General features: G+C 42.2%; 1 protein-coding gene across 2 annotated transcripts in view; it reads right to left on the minus strand.

Moving 5' to 3' along the window:
* plppr2b (phospholipid phosphatase related 2b) overlaps window positions 1-23,582 on the minus strand; it is a 94,256-nt gene extending 70,674 nt beyond the window's left edge. The window contains exons 1-2 of one of the 2 annotated variants that reach the window (XM_012877664.3): window positions 23,055-23,582; window positions 14,046-14,156 (exon numbers count right to left, since the gene is read on the minus strand). In XM_012877664.3, coding sequence (XP_012733118.2) covers window positions 14,046-14,156 — 111 coding nt within the window. In that variant the 5' untranslated portion in view covers window positions 23,055-23,582. The remainder of the gene's footprint in view (window positions 1-14,045; window positions 14,157-23,054) is intronic. The other variant, XM_012877665.3, reaches the window with a different exon arrangement.
* Between the last annotated feature and the right edge of the window lie 482 nt (window positions 23,583-24,064).

Here is a 24,064-nt window from a genome sequence, read left to right on the forward strand (position 1 = left end):
AAATAATCTTTCTGTTTTATCATTTTGGCATTGAGCAAATAGAAACGCTTTTAGTAATCCTAACTGACCTAAACCAGGAAAAGTTGTTTGATTTGATAATAATAATAAAAAGTTTGTGTTTTTTCATACAGTGGACATAGACATTAACTTTTAACAGCTCAGCTCAGTTCATAAAACTTTATTAATCTTTAAGAGTAATTCATTTAGTTGGTTTGGCCCCTTTAAGAAAGAAACTGAATAGTAGATTAGGGGTGCCAAAGTCCAGTCCTCGAGAGCTCCTGTCCTGCAACTTTTGGATGCAAGCCTTCTTCAACACCCCTTCACCAAATGGCTGAATTTCCTCATCAGCATGCCAGTCTGCTCTGCAGAGGCCTGGTAATGATTCAGGTATATTGGAGAAAGGATGTGTCTACAAGCTGCACATTAGTACCTCTTGAAGACCGGATTTGGGCCCCCCCTGGTATGGAAAGTTTGTAACTGGATCTAACAAAAGGTTACAGTTTTTCTTAATGCAGCAAAAAAAATTACATAGATCATTAGGAGTATGTCGGTCCGCCCAAGTGTTTTAATGTCATGTTTTAGACAAGAAACAAATTCAGTTTTACATCATCGGGCTACAAATGGTGATCCAAGGATCTAAAGGGACCCAGCACAATTTGCAGTGTCATTTTACATATTTAGCTAATGCTTAAATATGACCTCATTATGTAATTAGACACTTTTCATGTATCCAGTGTCTCTCTAAGTACACGTGGATGTGCATTTACAACTATCCTACCTAAACAGAAAGCTTGTAGCTTGTCCATGACTTGTTGCAAAGATGGAAAAGACAGAACAGCATTTTATAAACAATGTAGAAAATCCTTCAGAATGGCATAATACAATACTCAATAAATCCTACTGCATTTTAAAAAGCATTTTTTTCTTAAGAAATAATGTGTAAATAATATGCAAATCAGTTATGTATGAAAAGAGACGGGAGTCTAATGTTAAAATGGTAAAACTACAAAGAAGAGACAGATTATGACTGACTCCAAAAGAGCTGAGGGATAACAGATGTGCTGAGAATCAACAGAGACAGCTTAGGCTGTAAAGCGGAAATATTATTTGGTCTGATGCTCGGCAGTCTGTTTATTTTTACAGAACTCACAAAGCCATGGGAGGAGGCAGCCAACGAGGCATGAGAAAGGATTGACAGGGAGGAAACTCGGCTTGTCTGAGCCGGCAGTTCAGACAGCAGTAAAGCTGGGAAACCTACACAATCATGAGGCAGCGTGCTGTGACCTGGTGGGCACGATGCAATCATTGAACGATGATTACGATATCTTACAACTGATACGGCCGGTACCTCCTTATAAGTGTTGAACCTAAAAGGTGGAGGCCGAGTGAAATCCTCAGCATGGCAATTTCTTCTTGAAATTTAGTCCCTTGCAAACAAATATGTCTAGACCTGGTGAACATTTTCACATTAAAACCAGAAACTTTGGTGTAGGTAATTAGGATATCATGAGATGGACCAATGCAAAGAAGCAGGCTGACAGCCTTGCCTGGGCCCGGGACAAGCTGCGACGGCCTCCCTTTCTACTGTATTTTCTGCCACGCTGAGTGACTTTGATTTGAAAGGTGGACAGATCCAATAAAATCACAAGGCAAAAATAAATATATGAAACAATTTGCAGTGATCTAAATAAAAACAAATCATAATTTTTTGTATTTATTTGAGATAAAGATGGATTAGCTTATCTGTGTATCTGGTTCTATATAAAAATGAATTCAATTCAATTCAATTTTATTTATATAGCGCCAATTCATGAAACATGTCATCTTAAGGCACTTTACAAAGTCAAAATCAATCATATTATACAGATTGGTCAATAAATTCCTAAATAAGGGAACCAGTTGATTGCTTCAAAGTCCCAACAAGCAGCATTCACTCCTGGAGAAGCGTAGAGCTACAGGGAGAGTCGTCTGCATTGTGCATGGCTTTGCAGCAATCCCTCGTACTGAGCAAGCATGGAGCAAATTAGATGAACAAATTCACATTTTTTGCGTTTTAATTAATTGAATTAAGGATCTTGATTTCATTCACAACCTCTCACCTCCAGCTCAGATCCTGTGTGCAGGAGTGAGGTTATAATGTCAGTCTAGAATCTGGAGCAACTTACAAAAACAGTGCACCCAAGCTGTGCAGTCAATGACGTCTAGCAGCCTCCACCTGTTAACCATCCATCCATCTATTCTCTCAATCTATTATCTATACCCGTTTATGTGGCTGGTGCCCAACTCTAGCGGCCACTGCGTGAGTTGTGGGGTACCCCCTGGACATGTCCCAACTGTTAGCCATCGGTTCTAATTATAACTTTCACTGGTAAAAATACATTACAAGTCTCTGACAGGAGCTGCAAAGTTCATTAATGCTATTAGAGTGGAGGACACCAAGAAGAAGGTAGGCTATATAGGCCTCAAAGCAATCAGCTGGGTTTCCATGGATAGAAAACTATTTCAAAATCTATCTGCATGACAGACATTGGAAAGAGTGATGACGTTTTGTAAAGCTGCTGCTATATAAATAAACTGATATAAAGTTAAGTAGTATACCAGGTAAGGATGGGTACCTTTCACATTTGAACCAGTTTGGTATTGATACTTTGAACCTGGGAATCAATACCGGTACTCAACGATACCTATTTTTGGTACTTTTGTGTGTGTTTATGTTGTACTAAATGTTAATTAGTTTAATAATAAAATCTCAAAGATTTTTCAATTTAACATTTCTTTCTCTATATAGGAACTTGTTTGGCTCTACAAATGAACCTTGTGAAATAATTTATGAATTTTAATACATTGCTTGAATCCACACCACATGAAACACATTTTTACCAAAACAGTTATCAGAGGCACACAGAGTAAACGAGGTGAATTAGGCTAGGTTCACACTGCAGCCTGAAGTGACCAATTCCGATTTTTTTGCCCATATGCGACCTGTATCTGATCTTTTCATGACAGTCTGAACGACACAGATCGGATTTTTTCAAATGCGACCCAGGTCGCTTGGATATGTGGTCCTGAATCCGATACGTATCTGATCTTTTCAAATGCGACCTGTGTCTGTACGGCCAGGTCGCATTTATCCGACCTACACGTCACTGATACTTGACAAACATCACTAACGGTGGACCTGACTATGCCAAAGAGGTTGACTATTGTGCGGTAAACACCTGTTGCAAGTCCATTCAGCCCCACAGCAACACGTTTACTCGCTGCTATGGCCGCCGAAGATGTGTGTTTTTACGTGAGAGCGCTAAAGAGATCCGTTCAGACGCACATAAACGTTTCCTTTGTCATTCGAAAATTATGAATGAAGTCCGTATCAGTAAAGTCGCTCACGTTGCTAAATTTGGCTCTCTTCCTTTTCGATCTTCTTAAAAAAGATTGCGTTGGTAAAGTGCTGGCTCCGCTTGGAGAATAACGTAAAGAACGCAAGATACGCTGCAGCATTACGATCCAAGTTTACTTCCGCAAACAATGAGCACGCTTGCTACGTATGACGTCATCACGTCCTCTACTGCGCATGCGGGACACTTAGGTGTATGAATGCAGTTCAGACACGAAATCACATACAAGTCGCATATATTTGGAAATGAGAACGGACACGCAAAAATATCAGTTTTCGCAAAAAAATCGGAATTGAGCATCAAGGCCTGCAGTGTGAACATAGCCTTTGTGACTGAAACTGTGTGTAAATCAAATTCAGGGAATTATTTTACTGCAACAGTTTCAGAGAAATAAAAAGACTACATTAAAATCCCACTTTGTATTTCAGGGAGATATACATTAGTAATGTGGAAACGTAGTGGATCTCCTCTTTACTCGCTTTGCTCTGACTGCAGGCGAGTTCCCAAAACTGGGAAATGGCTCATAGTGGCACTCGCTGCTGCCTCGAGACATTAACAGTACTGATGGTGTACTGATGGTGTACGCTAGATTTATGGCTAATCCCTTCATGTAACAAAAACTGCAGCGAATGTAATCTGCACCACATTTTGGATAGTGGAGCCAATACTTTCGAGCACTTTCTATCAGCCATGCTGGACCAGCACCTACTGAGGTCATTACACTGTTGTGCATGGAATGCTGTGTTCATGTCCAGCATGGGAAATCTTCCATTTCCTCAGTGTCACAATGGTGTGTTTACGTACTGAAAGATGGCACCGTTTGATTTTACGTGAACTCAGTTTTTTTCCGATCCAATCTGATACCGATACCTGGGCATATCGGCCGATACCTGATCCGATACTGCTGTTGAATTAGACCATATACCTTGCCATGTGAGAGACGTTATCAGACTTGAAATAAACATTGTTTAAAAAGTTCTGTATGTTATTTAGCACGGTGCTTTTGGAGGTTCTTTAAGTTTGTGGTGTCAAATCTACCAAGCTTATCACCCTCTCGCAACTTACGCATTGCAGATGCTGCGTGTTGCAGTCGGACTTGTTGGCATATCAAGTTTGAAATGTTTCCAAATAGCAGACTTGGCTCGGTCCGGCACTTGCTTCGATGTTGCTCTGTGTTTGCTAGCTGCTGTGCGTGCTCTGCGTAACCGGCATTTCAAACATAGAATAGAAGTGACTAGATTACCGTAACTGTATTGCTGTGTATGATATTAATAAAAGAAAAAGAAATGACTGGATTGGAATCCTGGATCGGTATCAATCATCCAATATCCAATCCAGCTAATTAGTAGATATCGGCGCCGATATCCGATCCGGGTATCAGATCGGTGTATCTCTAATCAGTAGTACTGACAGAATTCAGTCAGTACCTATAAAAGTACCAAATTCTGTACCCATCCCTAATACCAGGGCACTAAGGCGTGTTTGACAGACACGGTATATTTTCTTTGCATCAAAGTGATGGAGAAGCAGGATGTCTTCCTCTTCCTATAGTGTACTCAGCATTTTATAGTTTACTGAAGCAGCTTCATGAACTGAAAGCCAGTCGTAGGCCAAACTGTTTTTGTTTCTGAGATGGGGTCAGGCGGAGTGATGGGGGTTTAGACCTCTACGTCCAGGGCAAGTAGGAAGAAACAGTAACAGTTTCATGTACCCTGACTTAAATTATATGCTTATATTGTTCTTCACAAACCACAACTTGATGTCCTTGGCCAAGAGATAACTGACTCGTTTTCTAGCCATCCAGTCCACCACACCCATCAACGACACTCAAAACAAGGCATGGCAAAAATAAATAAAAAAAATGCAACTAAAACCTAACAATACACATCACCCTCTACACCGTGGTGCACTCATGGCAGAATCACCCTAAAGGGATGCATTCTCCAGCAAGGACAGGGAAGCTCAGTACATGGTAATCCTGCAAGAAACCCTACTAGCAAAAGACTTGAAGAGGAGGCAGAGGTTCACCTTGCCGCAGGGTAACAACGCAAAATATAACTGCTTGGGATGCACGGCGCACTTTTCAGATTTTTATTTTGAAAAGAGTTTCCAAAGCATGAAACAATGCTTTTCCTCTTCCATGTGATGTCCTGCTATGTGTAAATATATAAGATAAGATAAGATAAGATAGTCTTTATTGATCTCACAATGGAGAAATTCACTCGTCACATCGGCTCATACAAGAAGGTGCAGAGTAGGGAAGGTGCATTCAGTTATATACAGTGAATCTTCATATATACAATGGATCAGAAAGAATACCAAAAAATACAAAAAAGGAAATAGGAATGGGCATATGATGTCTCATTTACATTCTTAGTGGTCTATATATATATATATATATATATATATATATATATATATATATATATATATATATATAAACATATCTATATACTTAAATATATACATATATCTATGCGCCTACTTACATACGCACCTACACGTATGTATGTGCATATACATTGTATACATTTGTACATACATACATACATACATGTGGGCTGACTTATGTTCAGGTGTGATAGCAGCAGAAGTCATTACATCAGGATTATTGCACGGGTTGTAGGACAGTGTATTAAATAGATTATTGCACCTTGGTTATTGCACATTAATTATTACAGTTATGGTCACAGTTGCAGTTACAGTGCAGCATTGTAAAGTCTGATAGCAGCAGGAATGAATGACCCGCGGTAGCGCTCCTTTCTACAGACAGGATGTCTAAGTCTTGCACTGAAGGAGCTGCTCAGCTCCACTACAGTCTGGTGCAGGGGGTGGAAGGTGTTGTCCATGATGGATGTGAACTTGGACAACACCCTCCTCTCAGCCACTTCCTCCACAGAGTCCAGAGGGCAGCCCAGGACAGAAGTGGCCTTCCTCACCAGCTTGTTCAGCCTCTTTCTGTCCCGCTCTGTGCTGCCAGGAGCCCAGCAGACGACAGCGTAGAAGAGGGCTGAGGCCACCACAGAGTCATAGAAAGTTTTTAGCAGAGGCCGGCTCACTCCAAAGGACCTCAGCCTCCTGAGGAGGTGGAGGCGGCTCTGGCCCTTCTTATACAGGGCGTCGGTGTTATGTGTCCAGTACAGCTTATTGTTGACGTGAACACCCAGGTATTTGAAACTCTCCACGGTTTCTATGTCCTGCCCCTGGATGTTCACAGGTGAGTGAGGTGGGGGTCTTCTCCTGAAGTCGATTACCATCTCCTTGGTCTTACTGGTGTTTAAGCACAGATGGTTCTTCTCACACCAGTCCACAAAGTCCATGATGACCGACCGGTACTCCAGCTCGTTCCCCTCAGACACACAGCCCACAATGGCCGAGTCATCAGAGAACTTCTGAAGGTGGCAGCTGTCCGTGTTGTAGGTGAAGTCCGAGGTGTAGAGGGTGAAGAGAAACGGAGACAGGACGGTGCCCTGGGGGCCCCCGGTGCTGCAAAGTGCCACCTCTGACTGACAGCCGTTCAGCCGCACGTACTGAGGGCGGTCAGTGAGGTAGTCCATGGTCTAGTCAGCTAGATGTTTGTCCACCCCAGAGTCCTCCAGCTTCCCCCTCAGTAGCACCAGTCTGATGGTGTTGAAAGCGCTGGAGAAGTCAAAGAACATGACTCTCACAGCGCTCCCGGTGGTCTCCAGGTGGGTGAGCGCCCGCTGCAGCAGGTAGATGATGGCGTCCTCTACTCCGATGTTGGGCTGGTAGGCGAACTGCAGCGGGTCCAGGGTGGGGCTCACCACAGTGCGCAGGTGAGCTAGGATGAGGCGCTCCATGGTCTTCATCAGGTGGGAGGTCAGGGAGACTGGTCTGAAGTGGGCCGGTTCCCTGGCGTGCGGTGTTTTGGGAACCGGTACCACACAGGAGGTCTTCCTATGACATAAAATCCTGGTAAAATACACGGACGTTTTGTGGTTGTAATGTGACAGACTGAGAAAAAGTTTCAGGGGTGTGAATATTTATGTGTATGAGTCAGCTTCAGGACAGATTTTCACAGCAGGTCCGTCTGACCCAGATCACACCAGCTTCTGAGCAAACGTCCTCCCACCCAGGCAAACGTCCTCCCACCCAGAACTGGCAGGAAGCAGTCGTATCAAAATGACTTTCTAAAGAGGATCTTTGGAAGTGGTGCCGCTGTGAGGCCACAGCCTTTTCAGCGCTGACAAGCAACACCAAGGGGGGCAGAAGAGATGAAGATTCATATGTAAAACCTAACTTTAATTGAGCAAAAATCACAATTTGATCAGAGATCAGAGAAATAATGCAGTCATTGAGGTACAGATGATAAAGAAAGGAAACAGAGGGGAAAAGGAGACGATCAGAGACATACTGCAGACAAAGACCTCAGATAAAAGGACTGATGAAGTGTCTTCAGGTCAGACTGAGGGATAGGAAAGCTATCATCAAGCAGATACAACGATAAGGACGAAGGATACAGTGTGAGAAGTGGAGAACCAGATCGTATTGATAAAGATGGAACGAGAAAAAGAATCTGCACCAAGATCGCAAAAGAGGAACAGGGATCACACGGGGAATTTGAATAGAAAAGAAACAGATAATTGCATGCTAATGTAACAACAAAGGATAGAGTGCCCTCCGGGGGGAGCTGTGCAACAGCGAGTGGCTTCTTAGTGCAAACAGATGAAGAGGGGGAAATTTAATTTCAAAATGCCCTTTATTAAACCACTGCAATGTGCGCAGTTTCGGGCTAGTTCATATGCAAGTGATTAAAGTCAAGCCAGATTCACATCATCCCACCTCTGGCTGTGTCTGAGCTAACACAAACAGAGGCAGAAGCCCCCAGGAGGGTGCGGAAAGATGACAAAATGGGGAGAAATTCCCCACCCCGGGTCCGCCTTAACTTCCAGTCTGTGGTGTTAGGTGAGAGCAAGGACGGGGTCGGCTGAGGACAAAATCTATGCCAATGAGAGCAAAAGCTGAGGACAGATCTAACAGAAACATTAGACCCCTGGAGAAACACGAAGCTGGACAGAAGCGCTGAGGAGCAAGGAGAGGTTATAATGGAAGACAGGCTTGAGTGGGTGGAGGAAGTGATGAGATTTTATGGAAAAGGAGGATAAAATGGAGAGATCTGGTGCAAATGATGTAATTACTCAAGTAAATGAGTGTTAAAGAAAAGTGATGCCAAGACCTTGCGTGTGAAGGGCGCCTGCGAACGACTCCGGAGAGCATCAAAGAGAATACGGTAGGAGGGGAGGAGCAGATATATGCAAAGCTATGAGTAATTGTAAATCTGTGTGATAAAATCTTCCCCCATGAAGAGCCGTGCTGAGTGGTTTAATGTGGGGAGAGCGTAACAGCAGAGGTTTGGCTGAACCGTTAAAAAGCAATAGATGGATCAAGGAGGATGTTGTGAACGAGCACGAACCGACAAGAGAACAACGGGGTCGAAAGAGGTTCTTCTAAAGATCTTTTCAAAGGGGAAGGCTGTCGCTGCAGCTGAAGCCAGATCCAAAAAAAGAACAAATGAGACCAGATTTCTTTTACAAAATCAGAACTTTGGGCTTTCATCGCACACGTTTTCTCACCAATCGTCCGCTCTTCTCTTAGCCTCTGGGATTTTTAACCATCTGTACAAAAATCCAAGCTTCTCACCAATATAGTTCTTTAAATGAAGTAGGCAAAATTGTCAGTACAAAGCCCCAAATTTCAATGCATTGTATTGGTGCATGAATATGAAATGTAAGGGAAACCACACACTTTGTTTGTTTCGAATAATTTTTATGACTAAAACAAAAAGACATCAGCAAAGTGTGCTCCCCATTCTCCTATATGCTGACACCCTAAAATAAAATCCAAGTCAGTCAACAGCCATCAGAAGCCAGTGAAAATGGAGATTTCCTGTGAAGGTCTCGGATATTTGTTGGGAGTGAACAACTAGCCTCACCAAAGAACAATACAGCCAGGTCAGGGGTGAGACTGTGGTGAAGTTAAAAGAAGAGTTAGGTGATTAAACAATATCTCACAGAGAACTGTTCAGGCTGTCATCTGAAACCGGAAAGAACTCAAGGCTGTCCACCAAAGACTTGACCAGAGAAGCAGACAACAGGTTAAAGTTACTCTGGAAGAGATGCAGAGATCTACAGCTCGGGTGGGAGAATCTGCTAAAAGGAAAGCGGTCATACACTCTACAAATCCTGATGCACTTGGCTTGAGAAGATCACTTTTGGTGCTCTCTATCCACCGATAAATCTAATTTTTACCATTAAACCTGGGTTACTCCTATCACATCTAGCACTGAAAATGCCCAGAACAAAATGAAATATTAATCCAAGAGAGGCGCCTCATAAAACTTGGCAAGAAGGGATGAGAATACAGGCTGCTAACACGGAAGCTAGCATAGCCGATAATAATGGTGACATGTGCTTTGAGGAAAGCGTTGCTAGCACGACTGGTGCTCTCGTGGAGCAGAAATTTACAGAACTACACTCTCTTCTGGACAGGCTGAGCAGCCGTGTAGCGGATAACACAAAACGAAACTGAGACTCGCATTTCAGACGGGGAGGATCGCACAACCACCGTGGACAGTAAGTTAGCGGACCTGGAAAAAAAGGTGACGTTTCTGACTGACCGAACCGAAGACAACAAAAACGGGAGCCGCAGAGAAAATATACAAATCATCGGCCTTAAAGAAGGTGCGGAGAAGAGCCAGACTGTCAAGTTTTTAGAGACATGGCTCCCAGAAGTGCTAGGGCTGGAGACCAAACAAGGCTCAATCGGGCACACAGAACCTTGGGCCCGCCGAAGAAAGATTATAAATATTAGATTATATTATAAATGCGGCTACAGCTGTATTATAAACATCTATAGCTCTGAATGCACATCTGCCCCTGAGAAGAGAGCCACATTTATTAGTGGGATAAAAGTACCATCTTTATCAGCTACACAGAAAGCAGAGGTAAGCAAGTGTATTAAGGAAGATTAAGTATTACAGGCCATACGTGCACTCAAGACCGGGAAATTAGCTCCATGGCTGGATGGTTTTGGCTCAGAATTTCACAAACAGTTCAGTCAAGTTCTGGTTGGTCCATTCACAGACATCTATTCATATTCTTTTGAGAGGGGTTGTCTCCCCCCTTCATTATGCTCAGCTAATATTTCTGTTATTTACAAAAAAAAGGTAAGCCCCCTGATTTGTGTGGACCCTATAACCCGGTGAGTCTAATTTCTGTTGACAGTAAACTTCTGTCTAAAGTATTAACCAGACAGCTGGAGAAACTACTTCCCACACTTATAAACAAAGATCAAACAGGTTTTGTTTATGGACACGATTCAACCAGCAATGTCAGAAGACTTCTGAATATAATAGAGTTTACCTCCCAGTGCGGACAGAAGGCTCTGGCCGTCTCTCTAGATGTGGGAAGGGCCTTTGATAGGGTTGAGTGGGGCTATTTGTTAGCGGTTCTGGGGAAATTTAATTTAGTGGCAGACTTTCTTAGATGGATCAAAACCATATATCAATCACCTGCTGTAATAACAAATGGGCGTCTATCTAATAGCTTTCCAACAGCAAGGGGTGTCTGTCAGGGATGCCTTCTTAGCCCACTTCTATTTGCCTTAACACTAGAACCATTGGCAGAAACTATCCGACAGCATAAGGACGTAAAGGGTATAAAAACAAGACACAAAGAGCACAAAATTACCTCATATCCCAATCATATCCTTATATTCTTGCCGTCCTCTCAACTATAAATTTCTGCTATTATGGAAATTTTTCATGATTTTAGTAATATCTCTGGATACAAAATAAAATTTAATAAATATGAAGCCATGCCATAAGGAGCTCTAAATCCCACAGATCCCCAATAGAAATTACCATTTAGATGGTCAAGCTTTGGTTTTACATATTTGGGGACGAAATTACCTCCAAACCTAAGGGATGTGCAAAAATGTAACTTTGCTCCAATCTGCGCCTTGGTCAAAAGAGATCTGGAGCGTTGGCAGGACCCACCTTTGTCTCTACTTCAATCAATCTTAAAATGTATGTACTCCCTGGACTCTTAGATGCACTACAGATGCTTCCTTTATATGTATCAAAGAATGCTCACTTAGATCTAGAGAGGGTATTTTCTAAATGTATTTGGTGAGGTAGGAAACCTAGGTGAACGTTTAAGATATTACAATTACCTACAGACATGGGTGGTCTTTCCATGCCCAATATTCTGTTCTATATCTGCCGTGATCTCGGCACTGATGCTGGTCTGATTACTCACTCTACACACCTGCTCATCTCCGTTTCTCATTACCTCTCACCTGATCCACCTGCACCTGCCAGTATATAACCAACCTTCAGACCAGACATCAGTACCAGATTATTTCGAGCCTTTGGTGAGATTATTCCAGCGTTCTATTGTTCTGATTACCTGATCTTGACCTGTCCTGCCTCTCAACCTCTGCGCCTGCCTGACCCCGCCTGACCTGACTGCCTGACCTGTCTTTCTGACTTCTGCCTGACCTGACCGCCTGCCTGATCCCTGCCTGCTTGTGTATCGACCGGACCTGCTACCTGACCTCCGAGCCTGCCTGTCCTCATCCAGCCTGTTTGCCTGATTGTGTACCGAACCTGGAACTGTGACCCAACCTCGTCCTGGATCATCCTCTGGCGCTTCATCGGACATCTGACCACCTGGCTCTGACCTTGGATCTCGTCCCCGAAATTTGGCTTCTGGTTCGTCCTCCTGCCTATGTTCGTCCTCGTGGCTCTGACCATCCGCCTGTCTTCCGACCACCAAACCTCTAGAGAAGGTCTGCCCTGGGACTCCCTGAGCAGCGACCGCCACGCTGCATTGAGCTGAGGTTAGTGACCGTCACGTTTGTGAACAATCACTCTTAGATAAACGTGGTCACAAACCTGCTGTCTCTGCTGGATCTTGCTCCGTTTCAGTTTTAAATAAACTGTTTGTCTGATTTGAACACTGGCTCCATCTGCTCCGATCATAACAATATCTGGTCCTGTCACGCACACCACCCCTGGCTTGGGCTTCACTCGTATACTAAAAAGGAGGTCAGCATTGACTCCTGGCCTTGTCACTCTTATTCCCTATGGAACTTGATTACGTGTGAGGCAGAGAAAATTAATCCAGAGGCAAAGCATAATCCTATCCTTTACAGTACTATTAGGACATGGTATGATATATTAAAAATAATTTGGTAGGAGAGAAGTAAAGTTGTTATTGTCTCCACTAATGCAAAACCCAGATTTTCCTGCAGGTATCAATTCAGCCATATTCTCCCAATGGAGGGACAGGGGAGTTCATGTAGTTAGTGATATTTTGAAAGATAATACATAGCTGTCCCTCCAGCATTTACAGGAGGTATTCAATATCCCAAAGAACTGTTTTTTGGATACTTACAGGTCAGGCACTTTTTGGCCTCACAACCCACATTTTACTCTCCCTTCAGTCCTTACAGTGATGCTTAGAGATTCCTTCTAGAGCGCCAAAATAGGAAATATTTTATCGCATCATTTTACTCACTTCTTGGCTCTCACAACACGTACCATCAATCAAATATTTCACTCAAAACTTGAATAATGAATATATTGAGGATTATTGGCAAACAGCTATATGACTGATTAAGTCAGCAGCCAATTGTAACCGACTAAGGGACACTCAATACAAAATCTTGCATAGATTACATCTTACTCCTGTTATTTTAAACAAAATTCCCCAATCCTTTTCCCTTTTTTGTATCAAATGCAATTCAAAAAGGGACCTATTTCCATTACTTTTGGGAATGTAAATTTATTTCTAGATTCTGGATACTTACAGCAAAGATAATCAGCGGCATATTTAAAAAGTAAAATCATTTCATTCTTGAAATGGTCCTTGAAAAGATGCTTACGGTAGATGACTGCATTTGCAAATCATCGCATATAAGGACAAGCTCATGAACCCTTTCTGCAACGTTTAAAATCTATGGTCTATTATAGAGTCAAAGCAACAACAGGAACAAGCCTCCTGCCATCACCGCTGCGAATCAGATGACTTGCAGCATGCTAGATGTGGGATGGCCAAATGGTGGTTCCCTTCTTAATCAGGGCAATTAATATCAGGAAAAACCACGAGGGCTCTACAGCAGGTCATTCATTTCACAGAGAAATCAAGAGTAGTGGGAAGGGAGTGGAGTGAGAGAAAAATTCAGGAGCAAAAAAAAAAAAAAAAAAAAAGCATTTGAGAGAACTTCCATGAAAGATCCCTTCACCATAATTTTAAATGTTATCACTAAGTGATTCATGGGCTGAGGATAATTACCCATTTGTGGTAATTCATCCAAATCAATCACTCCTTTTGGGAGTCAGTGAACTGAAAACAGAGCCTGCCATCTGATGCGGTTTCTGCAGCTGACAGTCGTTCATGTTAATCTGCCATGAGAAGCACATGAAAGGATGGGAGATAGAGGTGCAGGAGAAACGGCAGAAAACACTCGCATGATGGAAAAGCTTCTTTTTATCCTGCTCATTAGTGACTTCCTGAATGTTTCCACAATCACCAAAGTACCCGACGGTTTTAACTCGGTTCTCTGTGCCAAAATCACTCCAAAACCCCAACGTGAACACAACACATCGCTGAGGGAAAAACTCACCTCCACGAAGAGAAAGCAGGGCACAATGTAGGTGCTGGTTTTCAGCTGGCCTCTGTCTGCAGGAAAGTTCCTCGTGGGCATCCTCTGTGATGGTCGCTGACTGTCATTCATCTGTGAGGGGGTAAATTTAACTGTAAGGCTTCTGTCTATCAAATGCATTCTTGTTTGTCTGAAATGGAATAGGTTGAGCATCGAAGGCAGGGTTTAGGAGCTACTCGGGTCAAACAAGAACTAATTTTAGACCTCTGTGAGACATTGGGTGTATTAAGCAGCAGATGGAGGAAGTCAACATAAAAGAAGTACGTAATCGGTCATTTTTATTTGCCATTTTCCATCATATTTAAATTCTATTGACACAACTCTGAGTCAATCGTTCTTTCTAACCCCCTCATGCAGACAGACTGGGACCTTGTCTGCAGTAATGTTTATGACAAAATGCGTTTAACCTTGTCTTAATGCAAATCTGGCTGGAGATAAAGGAAGGGTGTTAAAGGAGACGGGTTATAGATCGAGCACAGGAAACCTTTTTGTTCTGGTCTGAAATCTTTACTGTCATTGAGAAAGATTCTGTGGGCACAGTGGTAGCTCAGGCGACCCTTGTAAGGATGCATGAGGTCTTGACACGGCCATCCCCAGTCCCAGACCGTGGGCATTTATATTCGTACAAACGGTACTTTAACGGTACGTTTTTTTACTTCTGATGCATACTTACAAATCCAACAAGGAAGCACATGTTCAACTTTAAAAGTTCAGAAGCTTGTTGGTCACAGTTTGCCCCCCACTAGAAAGATGAATAATTATTGTGAGAGAAAACTTCTAAAGGAAATTATCCTTTCTTGAGCGCAAAAAAAAAAAGTGTGAGGTTGACAGAACCGTTCTTTGAAAGGTACTCCACACAGAAAAAATGACATTTTAAATTTGATGAAGTGCATTTTGGCATACCTTTCTTTTCAAATAATCCCCTACTTGCGGGAAAAAGATTATGCTGTTTAGGATGAAGGTTATTTTATCAAAGAAATGACGAAACTCGTCACCTGAAAATGAATCTGAACATCAGAACCAGTCAGTTAGAATCTGGACAGAGAGAACAGAGAAATCCTGAGTGAGTTCAAATAAATGGTTGTTCAAAATGGAAGTAATTGTTACAATTATTAGAACAAGAAAACGGTTCCAGAATAGTGCAACAAGCACAGGAAATGATTGAATACTTTTTATATGACAACAATATCTACAGCCTCCTGCAGTCCTTCTTTAGGTAATTGTATGGCTGTGACTGTTTATAGTCCCATTAACACAATAATGTCCTTAAAAAACATGTTTAATAATATAGCACATAACATATTAAAATAATATTTATAATAGGCATTATAAATGTCAGTAGGGCACTAGTTACAAAAGGATGTTACATTTTTTATTGCTAAACTGCACATAGAGTATCTTCATTTTATTATGTTTTGCAATGTAGTGATATTTATTGACGCCCTTAAGGAACCTGCAGAGGAGAAATTACAAAAAAAAAAAAAAACAATCCTGACCATACTGGCCGTTTTTGTGGTTTCCAGACATCATTAATTGGAATTTATCGTTGTCTTGATAAATCCAGAATCTGACCATGATAAGACAATTTTCATGATAGCAATAAAACAATACGATAAATGCCCACCACTAGTAAATGTTGTCTGACAGGAAAAGGCTTTAAGGTTTTAACATATTACTTTCACTGGAAAAAAATCACTTCTACACATGATTCTCATATCTTCATGTTTTTGTCTATTAAGTATTTCTGTTAAGCAGGTTTATATTAGATCTCTGTCACATGTCTTACCTCACTTATTTTAAGGCTTTTGTGATGCGATCATTACTACTGGGAGTAATGAAAGTTATGATGAGCATCATGATATATTATGCTAACACAATATACATGAAGATCGAGCCAAATCCTCCATCGCTCAAGCAAGTTTTCCCCTTGTTCACGTGTCTGCTTATTTTAGTAAAACTGTATCCTTTATATTCTGATTGTGAAGTTCTAGTTGTGCTTCTTTTTATTTTTTTTTACCTCTTTGAATTATTGAAACATTTATAAAATGGTGACAATAACGAAACAATGGTTTGAACAAAGCTACGACTGTAGTTACTTCATCAGATAAAAGATGCCTTTCTCAGAGATTTACAGAAGTGGCTGCAGTTACACGGGATCAAACCCTGGAAGGGAACAAAAAGAAGCAGGAGGTGACGACTGAAAGCAATAACGAGAACACTTTAAGTCTTGAATAATGCGCCAACCATGAATTTATATATGGAGATTTCTGATAGCCTGTGTGCACCATACTTCTGCACTTAAATTGCTCTGAGTTTAAATGGGGAATCCTTTCTCTACCTACCATAAGTAAAATGTGTGACTTTTTTATGCAAATGCACACCTACGCCTGTTCACACGCACGCACGCACATGCATGAGCACACTTGTAGACGTGCAAAAACGCACACAAAGGTACATCCTGCATGATGCATCAAAAAAAAAAAAAAAAAAAACACCCAGGTACACAGACGCAAACCGAACCGGGAGGCGATGGGAGGACGGAGGAGGGGGAAATGAGGCTGAAAGGAGGAGAACTAGAGTGGAAACAGAGGAGTGATGATCAAAAACAAAAGCCTGACAGAAAGAGATAAGAAAGAGACAAAGTCATGATGCAGCCATTTGGAGACGGAATATTGGAATGTGAGGTAAAAAAGAAAAGAAACAAAAAGAAAAAAAAAACAACACAAACAAGCAGACTCAGCAATGGGAAATAATTGTGATAGATGGATAACAGTGAGATGGAAGAACAACTCAGAACACAAAGAGGAAGAGGGGAAAAGAAAAGAAGGAGAAGAGCGTTAGAGTAAGAGCTCATGAGATGCTCTGGGGTTTTTCTGACATGCAAATGATCGCACTCGCGCTAAATAATGTCAGCCTCTACTCGTTAAACGCAGGGAAACCTCAAAAGGCATTCGGATGCTTCAGCCTTGATTAAAGCAGCGAAAGCATTTTGCTAGGAGTTGTGAACTTTCTAATCTTCCTGTTATCGCTCATAAAGAAAGGAAGAAAGAAAAAACACAGCAATCCTCTGCATATAATTTATTCATTTTAGGACCAGCTGGTTTTTCTCTGTAGATATCACGCTTATTCCCTCATCTCCTTGGCAACAATTATCTCCCCAACTTTACGCCGCCTCGTCAGCCCTTTCCTCAATCAGCGGTTGTTACGGCTGAAGTGGAGTGCTCCACTTCACAAGGTTGGACCGCCTCCATGCTTGTATTCTGGCCCTGAATGAAGGATGTGGAATAATAAATAAAAGGCGAGTCCTTCGGTCCTGTTCAAACGCGTACTGGGGATTCATTATGATAATCATAGTAAATGTAAAGCAGGAAAAGATGGTCCAATATTGATAAAACGTATAATATGTGCACCAATAAAGCAAGAATTAAAAACGGAGCACACTGAAGAAAACACTTCACAGAGATCCCCGTTGGCTGAAGCCGTTTAATTCAATAGAAAAATTAGGCTTTGATTTTAATGAAAGTTCAACAAGCTATTCTACAAAAATGGATCACAAATGTATGTTTTATTCAATAAAAAAAAAAACACATCACACATTACTTGTAAGCCTGGCCCTATCTATGCATACATATGTAGCTACTGAATAATCCATCAACTCTAAATATTCAGGATTTTGAGACTAATTAAATCAACAAAGTCAGCAGTACTTCATCTGCCTTTAAATATACTGAGCCTGTCTTGGTAATGTTGGGTAAACACGGTTTGTTGTTTTATTTGTTTGGAGGGGGGGGGGTGTTAATCCATGCAGATTGTCAATAAATCCAGACATGCCATTCACTAATATTGTTCTATAGTCTCCTATAGATGAAGTAGAGATGCACCACTGGTGATAGGAATGGCCAACAGGGTGCACAGACGTTCAAATCTGACCATTTTTTCATCAGGGAACACAAAATAACTAAGTGACATCACTCCTTGGTATGGAAGCTGTTACTGGCTCAATCCAAATATCCTAAGCTCCTCGCTCCTAGCTCCTGTTCCTTGACCTTTCACGAGGTCAGCAGTAAGAACTCTATCGTTGAGAGGAAAGGAGCTACGGACTGCTGTGCCGATTTCAGACAGCCTTTAACTCTGACGTCATTAAGCGATGGAAACACACGCGGATTATTCTAGTCAGATCCAGGCCTACAGCCTTCTGAAAATGAACTACACACTCTCTTCCCTCCTGATATTTTCATTGATTTCCGCGAGGGGGCTGTGCTTTATACATCAGGTGATGCAAATGTGGGATACCTTAAAGGTATACTATGCAACCGGGGTTGATTTTCCAGCGAGGCTCCCCCCAGAGGGCGAAAGTAAAAGTGCACTGTCGTAAAGATGCTCAGCTGTTCTGGTTTCTCCGTCAAGCCAGGCGCGGTTGTTTTGAGCTTAGCAGACAGGCGAACGCAACGAAAAGTGGAAAAAACGGCAGTACAAACAATGACTAACACTGAAAGTATGAACATCAAGCTTCCCGCAGCGCTATCTTGGCGAGGCTGCCGCCGTCGCCGCCTCGCCAGTTTTATTATTATTATTATTTTATTTTTTTATTTATTTTTTTTTTATGTTGGCGAGACGCTACCGCCGCCGCCTCGCCAAGCCGCGGCCGCCGCGGTAGCGTCTCGCCAACATAAAAAAAATTTAAATAAATAAATAAAATAATAATAATAAAACTCGATATGCTTGCATGTTTATTTGACGTTAACACGCGGTTCTTTGTTGTTGCTTTCGCGCGTTTCATATAGTGAATGGCAGGGCAAAAACACATGGAGTTCTCGCCGTAAAGCGAGACTTCTGTGAGTGCGGGCCGTGAGCTCTTGCAATTGCAAGTGCGGTATTTCCCCCACAGACCCCCAGGGCGGCCGAGAAAACCTTTGTTCGACCTGAAATGACTCATTTAATCATCCAAAACGGTATGGAACACATTAATTAACTGAAAAATGTTGCATAGTATGCCTTTAAGGCGTCTTAACACCAGTAAGGGACGTTGTGGGAATCCTGGGCAAAACCAGCTGCGGGAGGAAGCTTCCTACCTCCTTCCCTACTGACTGCACTGTTTGGTTAGCACTTACCATGGCACCTTAGAACTTCCGCTTTGGCTAAAGAGTCCTTACTCAATAAAGGTATTCAGATGGAGCCACTGAGGATAAAAAAAACTCAAATGTGACAAGCTTTTTTAAAAAAAGCTTTTCTGCTGTTTGATCATTTCACTCTTTCTTACTTTTTTTAAGCTACTTTTTTAGTTACTTTGGGGCATGAAATGGAGTCACTTGCCACAGGACGTCCATCAGCACCCAACCTGGGGATGTTTTGTTGAATTGGCTATGGGGTGACTCCACCAAGAGCCAAATTCAGCAGGTAACAGGAAGGCTGAACATTTAACAGCAACGTTGCTGTTTCAACCCTTGAAGCCCTCAGCTTGTTATTAAACAGGTCATATATTCACATTTTCAAGGGTTTGCATTGTGTCACAACTACACAGATATGGAGGACCAAGTCTTCCATATCTAAAAATAAATACAGAAATAAATAAATGCTCAATAAATAAATAAGCATACAATTAATTGCCACCAAATTAATAAATGTAGGTAGAAATTAAATTATACAGTGAGACATAAATATATATATATCTCTTTTAATTAGCTTATTTATTTATTTGCCTTTGTAATAATTACCTTATTTATTTATTGTGCGTTATAATCTTCAACTTTATTTATTAATTACTTATATTTTTTAAGTATTTATTTATGTGCATGTTATAATATTTTTGTCTGTTTTATTCTTCCTTTGTATTTTTTTACCCTATATATTTCTGTGATGCTATTTATTTCTGCCTGTCCTTTTTACATTTCTGCCTGTCCTTTTTACATTTCTGTATGCATTTCTGCCTCATTATGCAAATGAGGAGGGGCTGTGTCTTAAGGGCTCACCTTCTTCCCATTGGTTGGTCAGCATTTTACTGCATCGGTCAAATCTACATGGCTTTCCCCCGCACTAAAGCATTGTTAAGTAATGTCAAACTCAGCATTCAGACGTTCAGTGTCCGACCTCTTAAGGAAAGCTGCTAATAGACTGGAAGAATTAGAACGCTGTACATTTGGGATCTGAATGTTTTTTTATGGTTTCAGATTCGGCTTTTCCAGATCAGTAACTCATCGGCGGATGATTTATTCTACAAAACAGACACCTCTCTGCAACCACAGCAAGGCAGACAGTGAGCTACAACCGTAGTTTCCTCAAAACGAGTCTCCCATCGCGCTGGGTGAATTACATTGGACCATATGCAGAGCTCGCTTGATAAGAAAATACTGTAGTTGATTATAAAAGTCCCGTTGACTCCACGGAGTCAACAGGATTTAGCTCATGGTTGATCCGGTTGAGGGGCTCCGATTTCGGCCAGCGTCTCTCAGCTGCTCCCTCCTCCCACACGCGGTGGTGCATTTAGGGACCGTCAAAAAACATTTGAATCAAGCACTCTTGAGAAACAAAAGTCAATAAATTCCGTATCTTGTGACCACCTATGACAAAACTAATATAAAATCAAGCCACTAAAAAACATCTGTAAGGAAAAGTCCCAATTTTTGTCTTGAAAATTGAAAATAGCTTAAAAATGAATAAAAACAAATGTGCCTTACAGATTTTATCAATTGACATCAATTTATATTAGTTTATCTTAGCTGGTCACAAGATAATACATTTATTGGTTTTTATTTCTCAAGAGAGCTTGGTTCAAAAGTTTTTTGACAGTCTCTAACTGCACCACCGCGTGTGGGAGGAGGGAGCAGCTGAGAGACGCTGGCCGAAATCGGAGTCCCTCAATCGGATTAACCATGAGCTAGATCCCGCTGACTCCGTGGAGCTTGAACGTCCAATATCCAAATTCAAACCAACTTCACTGCGGTGCTGGATCATGCTTAAAGACGTAGCATGAACCCCAAGTGTTGCAGCTGAGGGGAAATGTTGGATCGGCTTGATGAAACTCCGCCTCCTTCACAAATTAGACCAACATGGATAGAATAATGATAATCTGTAGTGTTTTTTATTGCCTGGATGTGAATCTGATAATTCATATTGTGCCTTTTATAATCAACTACAGTATTTTCTTATCAAGCGAGCTCTGCATAGGGTCCAATGTAATTTACCCAGCGCGATGGGAGACTCGTTTTGAGGAAACTATGGTTGTAGCTCACTGTCTGCCTTGCTGTGGTTGCAGAGAGGTGTCTGTTTTGTAGAATAAATTTTTCGCCGATGAGTTATTGATCTGGAAAGCCGAATCTGAAACCATAAAAAAACATTCAGATCCCAAATGTACAGCGTTCTAATTCTTCCAGTCTATTAGCAGCTTCCCTTAAGAGGTCGGACACTGAACGTCTGAATGCTGAGTTTGACATTACTTAACAATGCTTTAGTGCGGGGGAAAGCCATGTAGATTTGACCGATGCAGTAAACTGCTAACCAACCAATGGGAAGAGGTTGAGCCCTTAAGACACAGCCCCTCCTCATTTGCATAATGAGGCAGAAATGCATACAGAAATGTAAAAAGGACAGGCAGAAATGTAAAAAGGACAGGCAGAAATAAATAGCATCACAGAAATATATAGGGCAAAAAAATACAAAGGAAGAATAAAACAGACAAAAATATTATAACATGCACATAAATAAATACTTAAAAAATATAAGTAATTAATAAATAAAGTTGAAGATTATAACGCACAATAAATAAATAAGGTAATTATTACAAAGGCAAATAAATAAATAAGCTAATTAAAAGAGATATATACATTTATGTCTCACTGTATAATTTAATTTCTACCTACATTTATTAATTTGGTGGCAATTAATTGTATGCTTATTTATTTATTGAGCATTTATTTATTTCTGTATTTATTTTTAGATATGGAAGACTTGGTCCTCCATACACAGAGTATTGCTAACCGCTCTAATTGCTAATAAAAGATGCCAACGCAGCTTAAAATGTCATCTCTGTAAAGTAACAGTAAAACTTTGAACAGAAACGATTAACGATCAGACAAGGGCAGAAAGAAAATGTGCTTAACGGTGTTACAGATCGTTCCTAAAATCAGTACGGGCCAGTTTTTCAAACTGGACCTCGGAAATTGTCCGCCAAACTCAGATCAGTGCGTCCCTAAAATAAACTGCATCCAGAACACTGCAACAAAATCAATGCATACATATTGTGTGGGACTGAATATACGCTCCTGTTGTAAAGCGGGAGATGTTTCCAAAGAGAAGCAGGATTCAGAGCTCCACAATCCATAGAGAGCACGTTGTAATATTCATGTCAGCAGATAAAGGGACTGTATCCATACATGCACTCACTCACTCACTCACGCAGGCGGTGCGCCTCTACATACAGTGTCTGCTTGTGTCCTTTATGTACCGCTCTTCCAAAAGCTGTGAGAAGCAATCAGGCAAAAGGCTGCCATGACTGATTCTCCCCGCTGTTCACTGTTATGTGCATCTTTAAGCCTTTCACTGGCACCACGGCAACAAAAAGCCTAAAAAAACCTCCCTGGCGCACATGCAGTGGCTTTACGCGCGCGTTTATACACATCCGTGCCCACACTCAGGCTGGCTCCTACTTCTCATAGGGAAGAAGCAACAATTATTTCAGGCACGCCGATTTGGATATTGGTAAAGCAAGCAGTGGCACATGGAGGATACTTTTTTTTTTAGAGAGTGAGGGAGTGTGCGTGTGTGCGCGCAGCTGAGCATCCCTGTGACCCACATTGTTGAACCCAAGGAGCAGCACAGCAGGAAGCCCTCTGTAGGAGGACATCTGTCACTCCTCCTCTCTTTACCTTTCTCTTATGCACACACACACTCCCTCTCTCTCTCTCACACACACACACACACACAGAGAAACGGACACGAGGTTGCCAAAACGATCCAGGCTTGAAAAAGTCTCACCTTATATCTCTGCGTGTTGGGAAGCAGTGCTGCTGTACAGTGGCGGCTGCCTTGGAAGTCTACGGGGATTTGCTCCTGCAGCGGAGTCGCATCCTGTGGTCTGGTCGTGGTCTCTCCCTCTCTCTCTCCCTCTCTCTCTCTCTCTCTCTCTATCGCTTTCTCCTCTTTTCGTCTCTTTCAAAGCATAGCCGCCCCTCACTTCCGCCGCTCCGCCACTTATAAGCCTTTCGGCACTAAGTGTGAATAGAGGGAGATAGAGAGAGCCTGCCCACTGCCAGGCACTCAGCCTGCAGCCAGACCGGTCTATATCTGTCTGCACTCCGCTGCTGGGTCGGCAAGCTAAATATGATGATCTTCAACAGCACTTCCAGGCTAATTAGTCGAGTGATGGGATCCGCGGGGCGCGGGCTCAGGGAGGCAGCCCGCAAAAGGCGCAGTTGCCGGTGGATACGGAGGAGAGGAGGAGGCGAAGGTGTGCGTGTGTGTGTGAGAGAGAGAGTGAGCATCTGCATCTGCGTGTGGGAAAGAAAGAGCGAAGGGAAAAACTGTGGGAAGAGGGAATTTAAGAAAGAGAGAGAGAGAGAGAGAGAGAGAGAGAGTCTGAGAGCAGAAGTGTGTGCGCGTGCGTGCGTGCGTGCGCGCGTGTGTGTGGTTGTCGGAGGCTGAAGCAACACTGTGCCTAAAACGGTAGACACTGTGCACTTTAGTACCCCTGAAACCACTTTGGAACAGGGCTGACTTCACACACGGGTGTGTGTGTGTGCGTGCGTGCGCGCGTGCACGTGTGCGTCTGTGCGTGCATGTGTGTGATTATAGATGGAAAGCCAGGAGAGAAACTGAGCTGCGGTGTCCGATGGTGGCCGGCACGGTGCACTTCCGTGGCTTTTTAGAGCACCTTGCCTCGTACCTGGCGAGCGAGCTCAGGTGAGCTGGGACCCCACTTCTGAACAGCCGGAAGTGGGTTAATGATGCATTGTCAAGCAGAAAAGTGGGATGCAACCCACGCATGT

Source organism: Fundulus heteroclitus, chromosome 5 (assembly GCF_011125445.2).
Source record: "Fundulus heteroclitus isolate FHET01 chromosome 5, MU-UCD_Fhet_4.1, whole genome shotgun sequence".
In the NCBI taxonomy this organism is placed as follows: Eukaryota; Metazoa; Chordata; class Actinopteri; order Cyprinodontiformes; family Fundulidae; genus Fundulus; species Fundulus heteroclitus.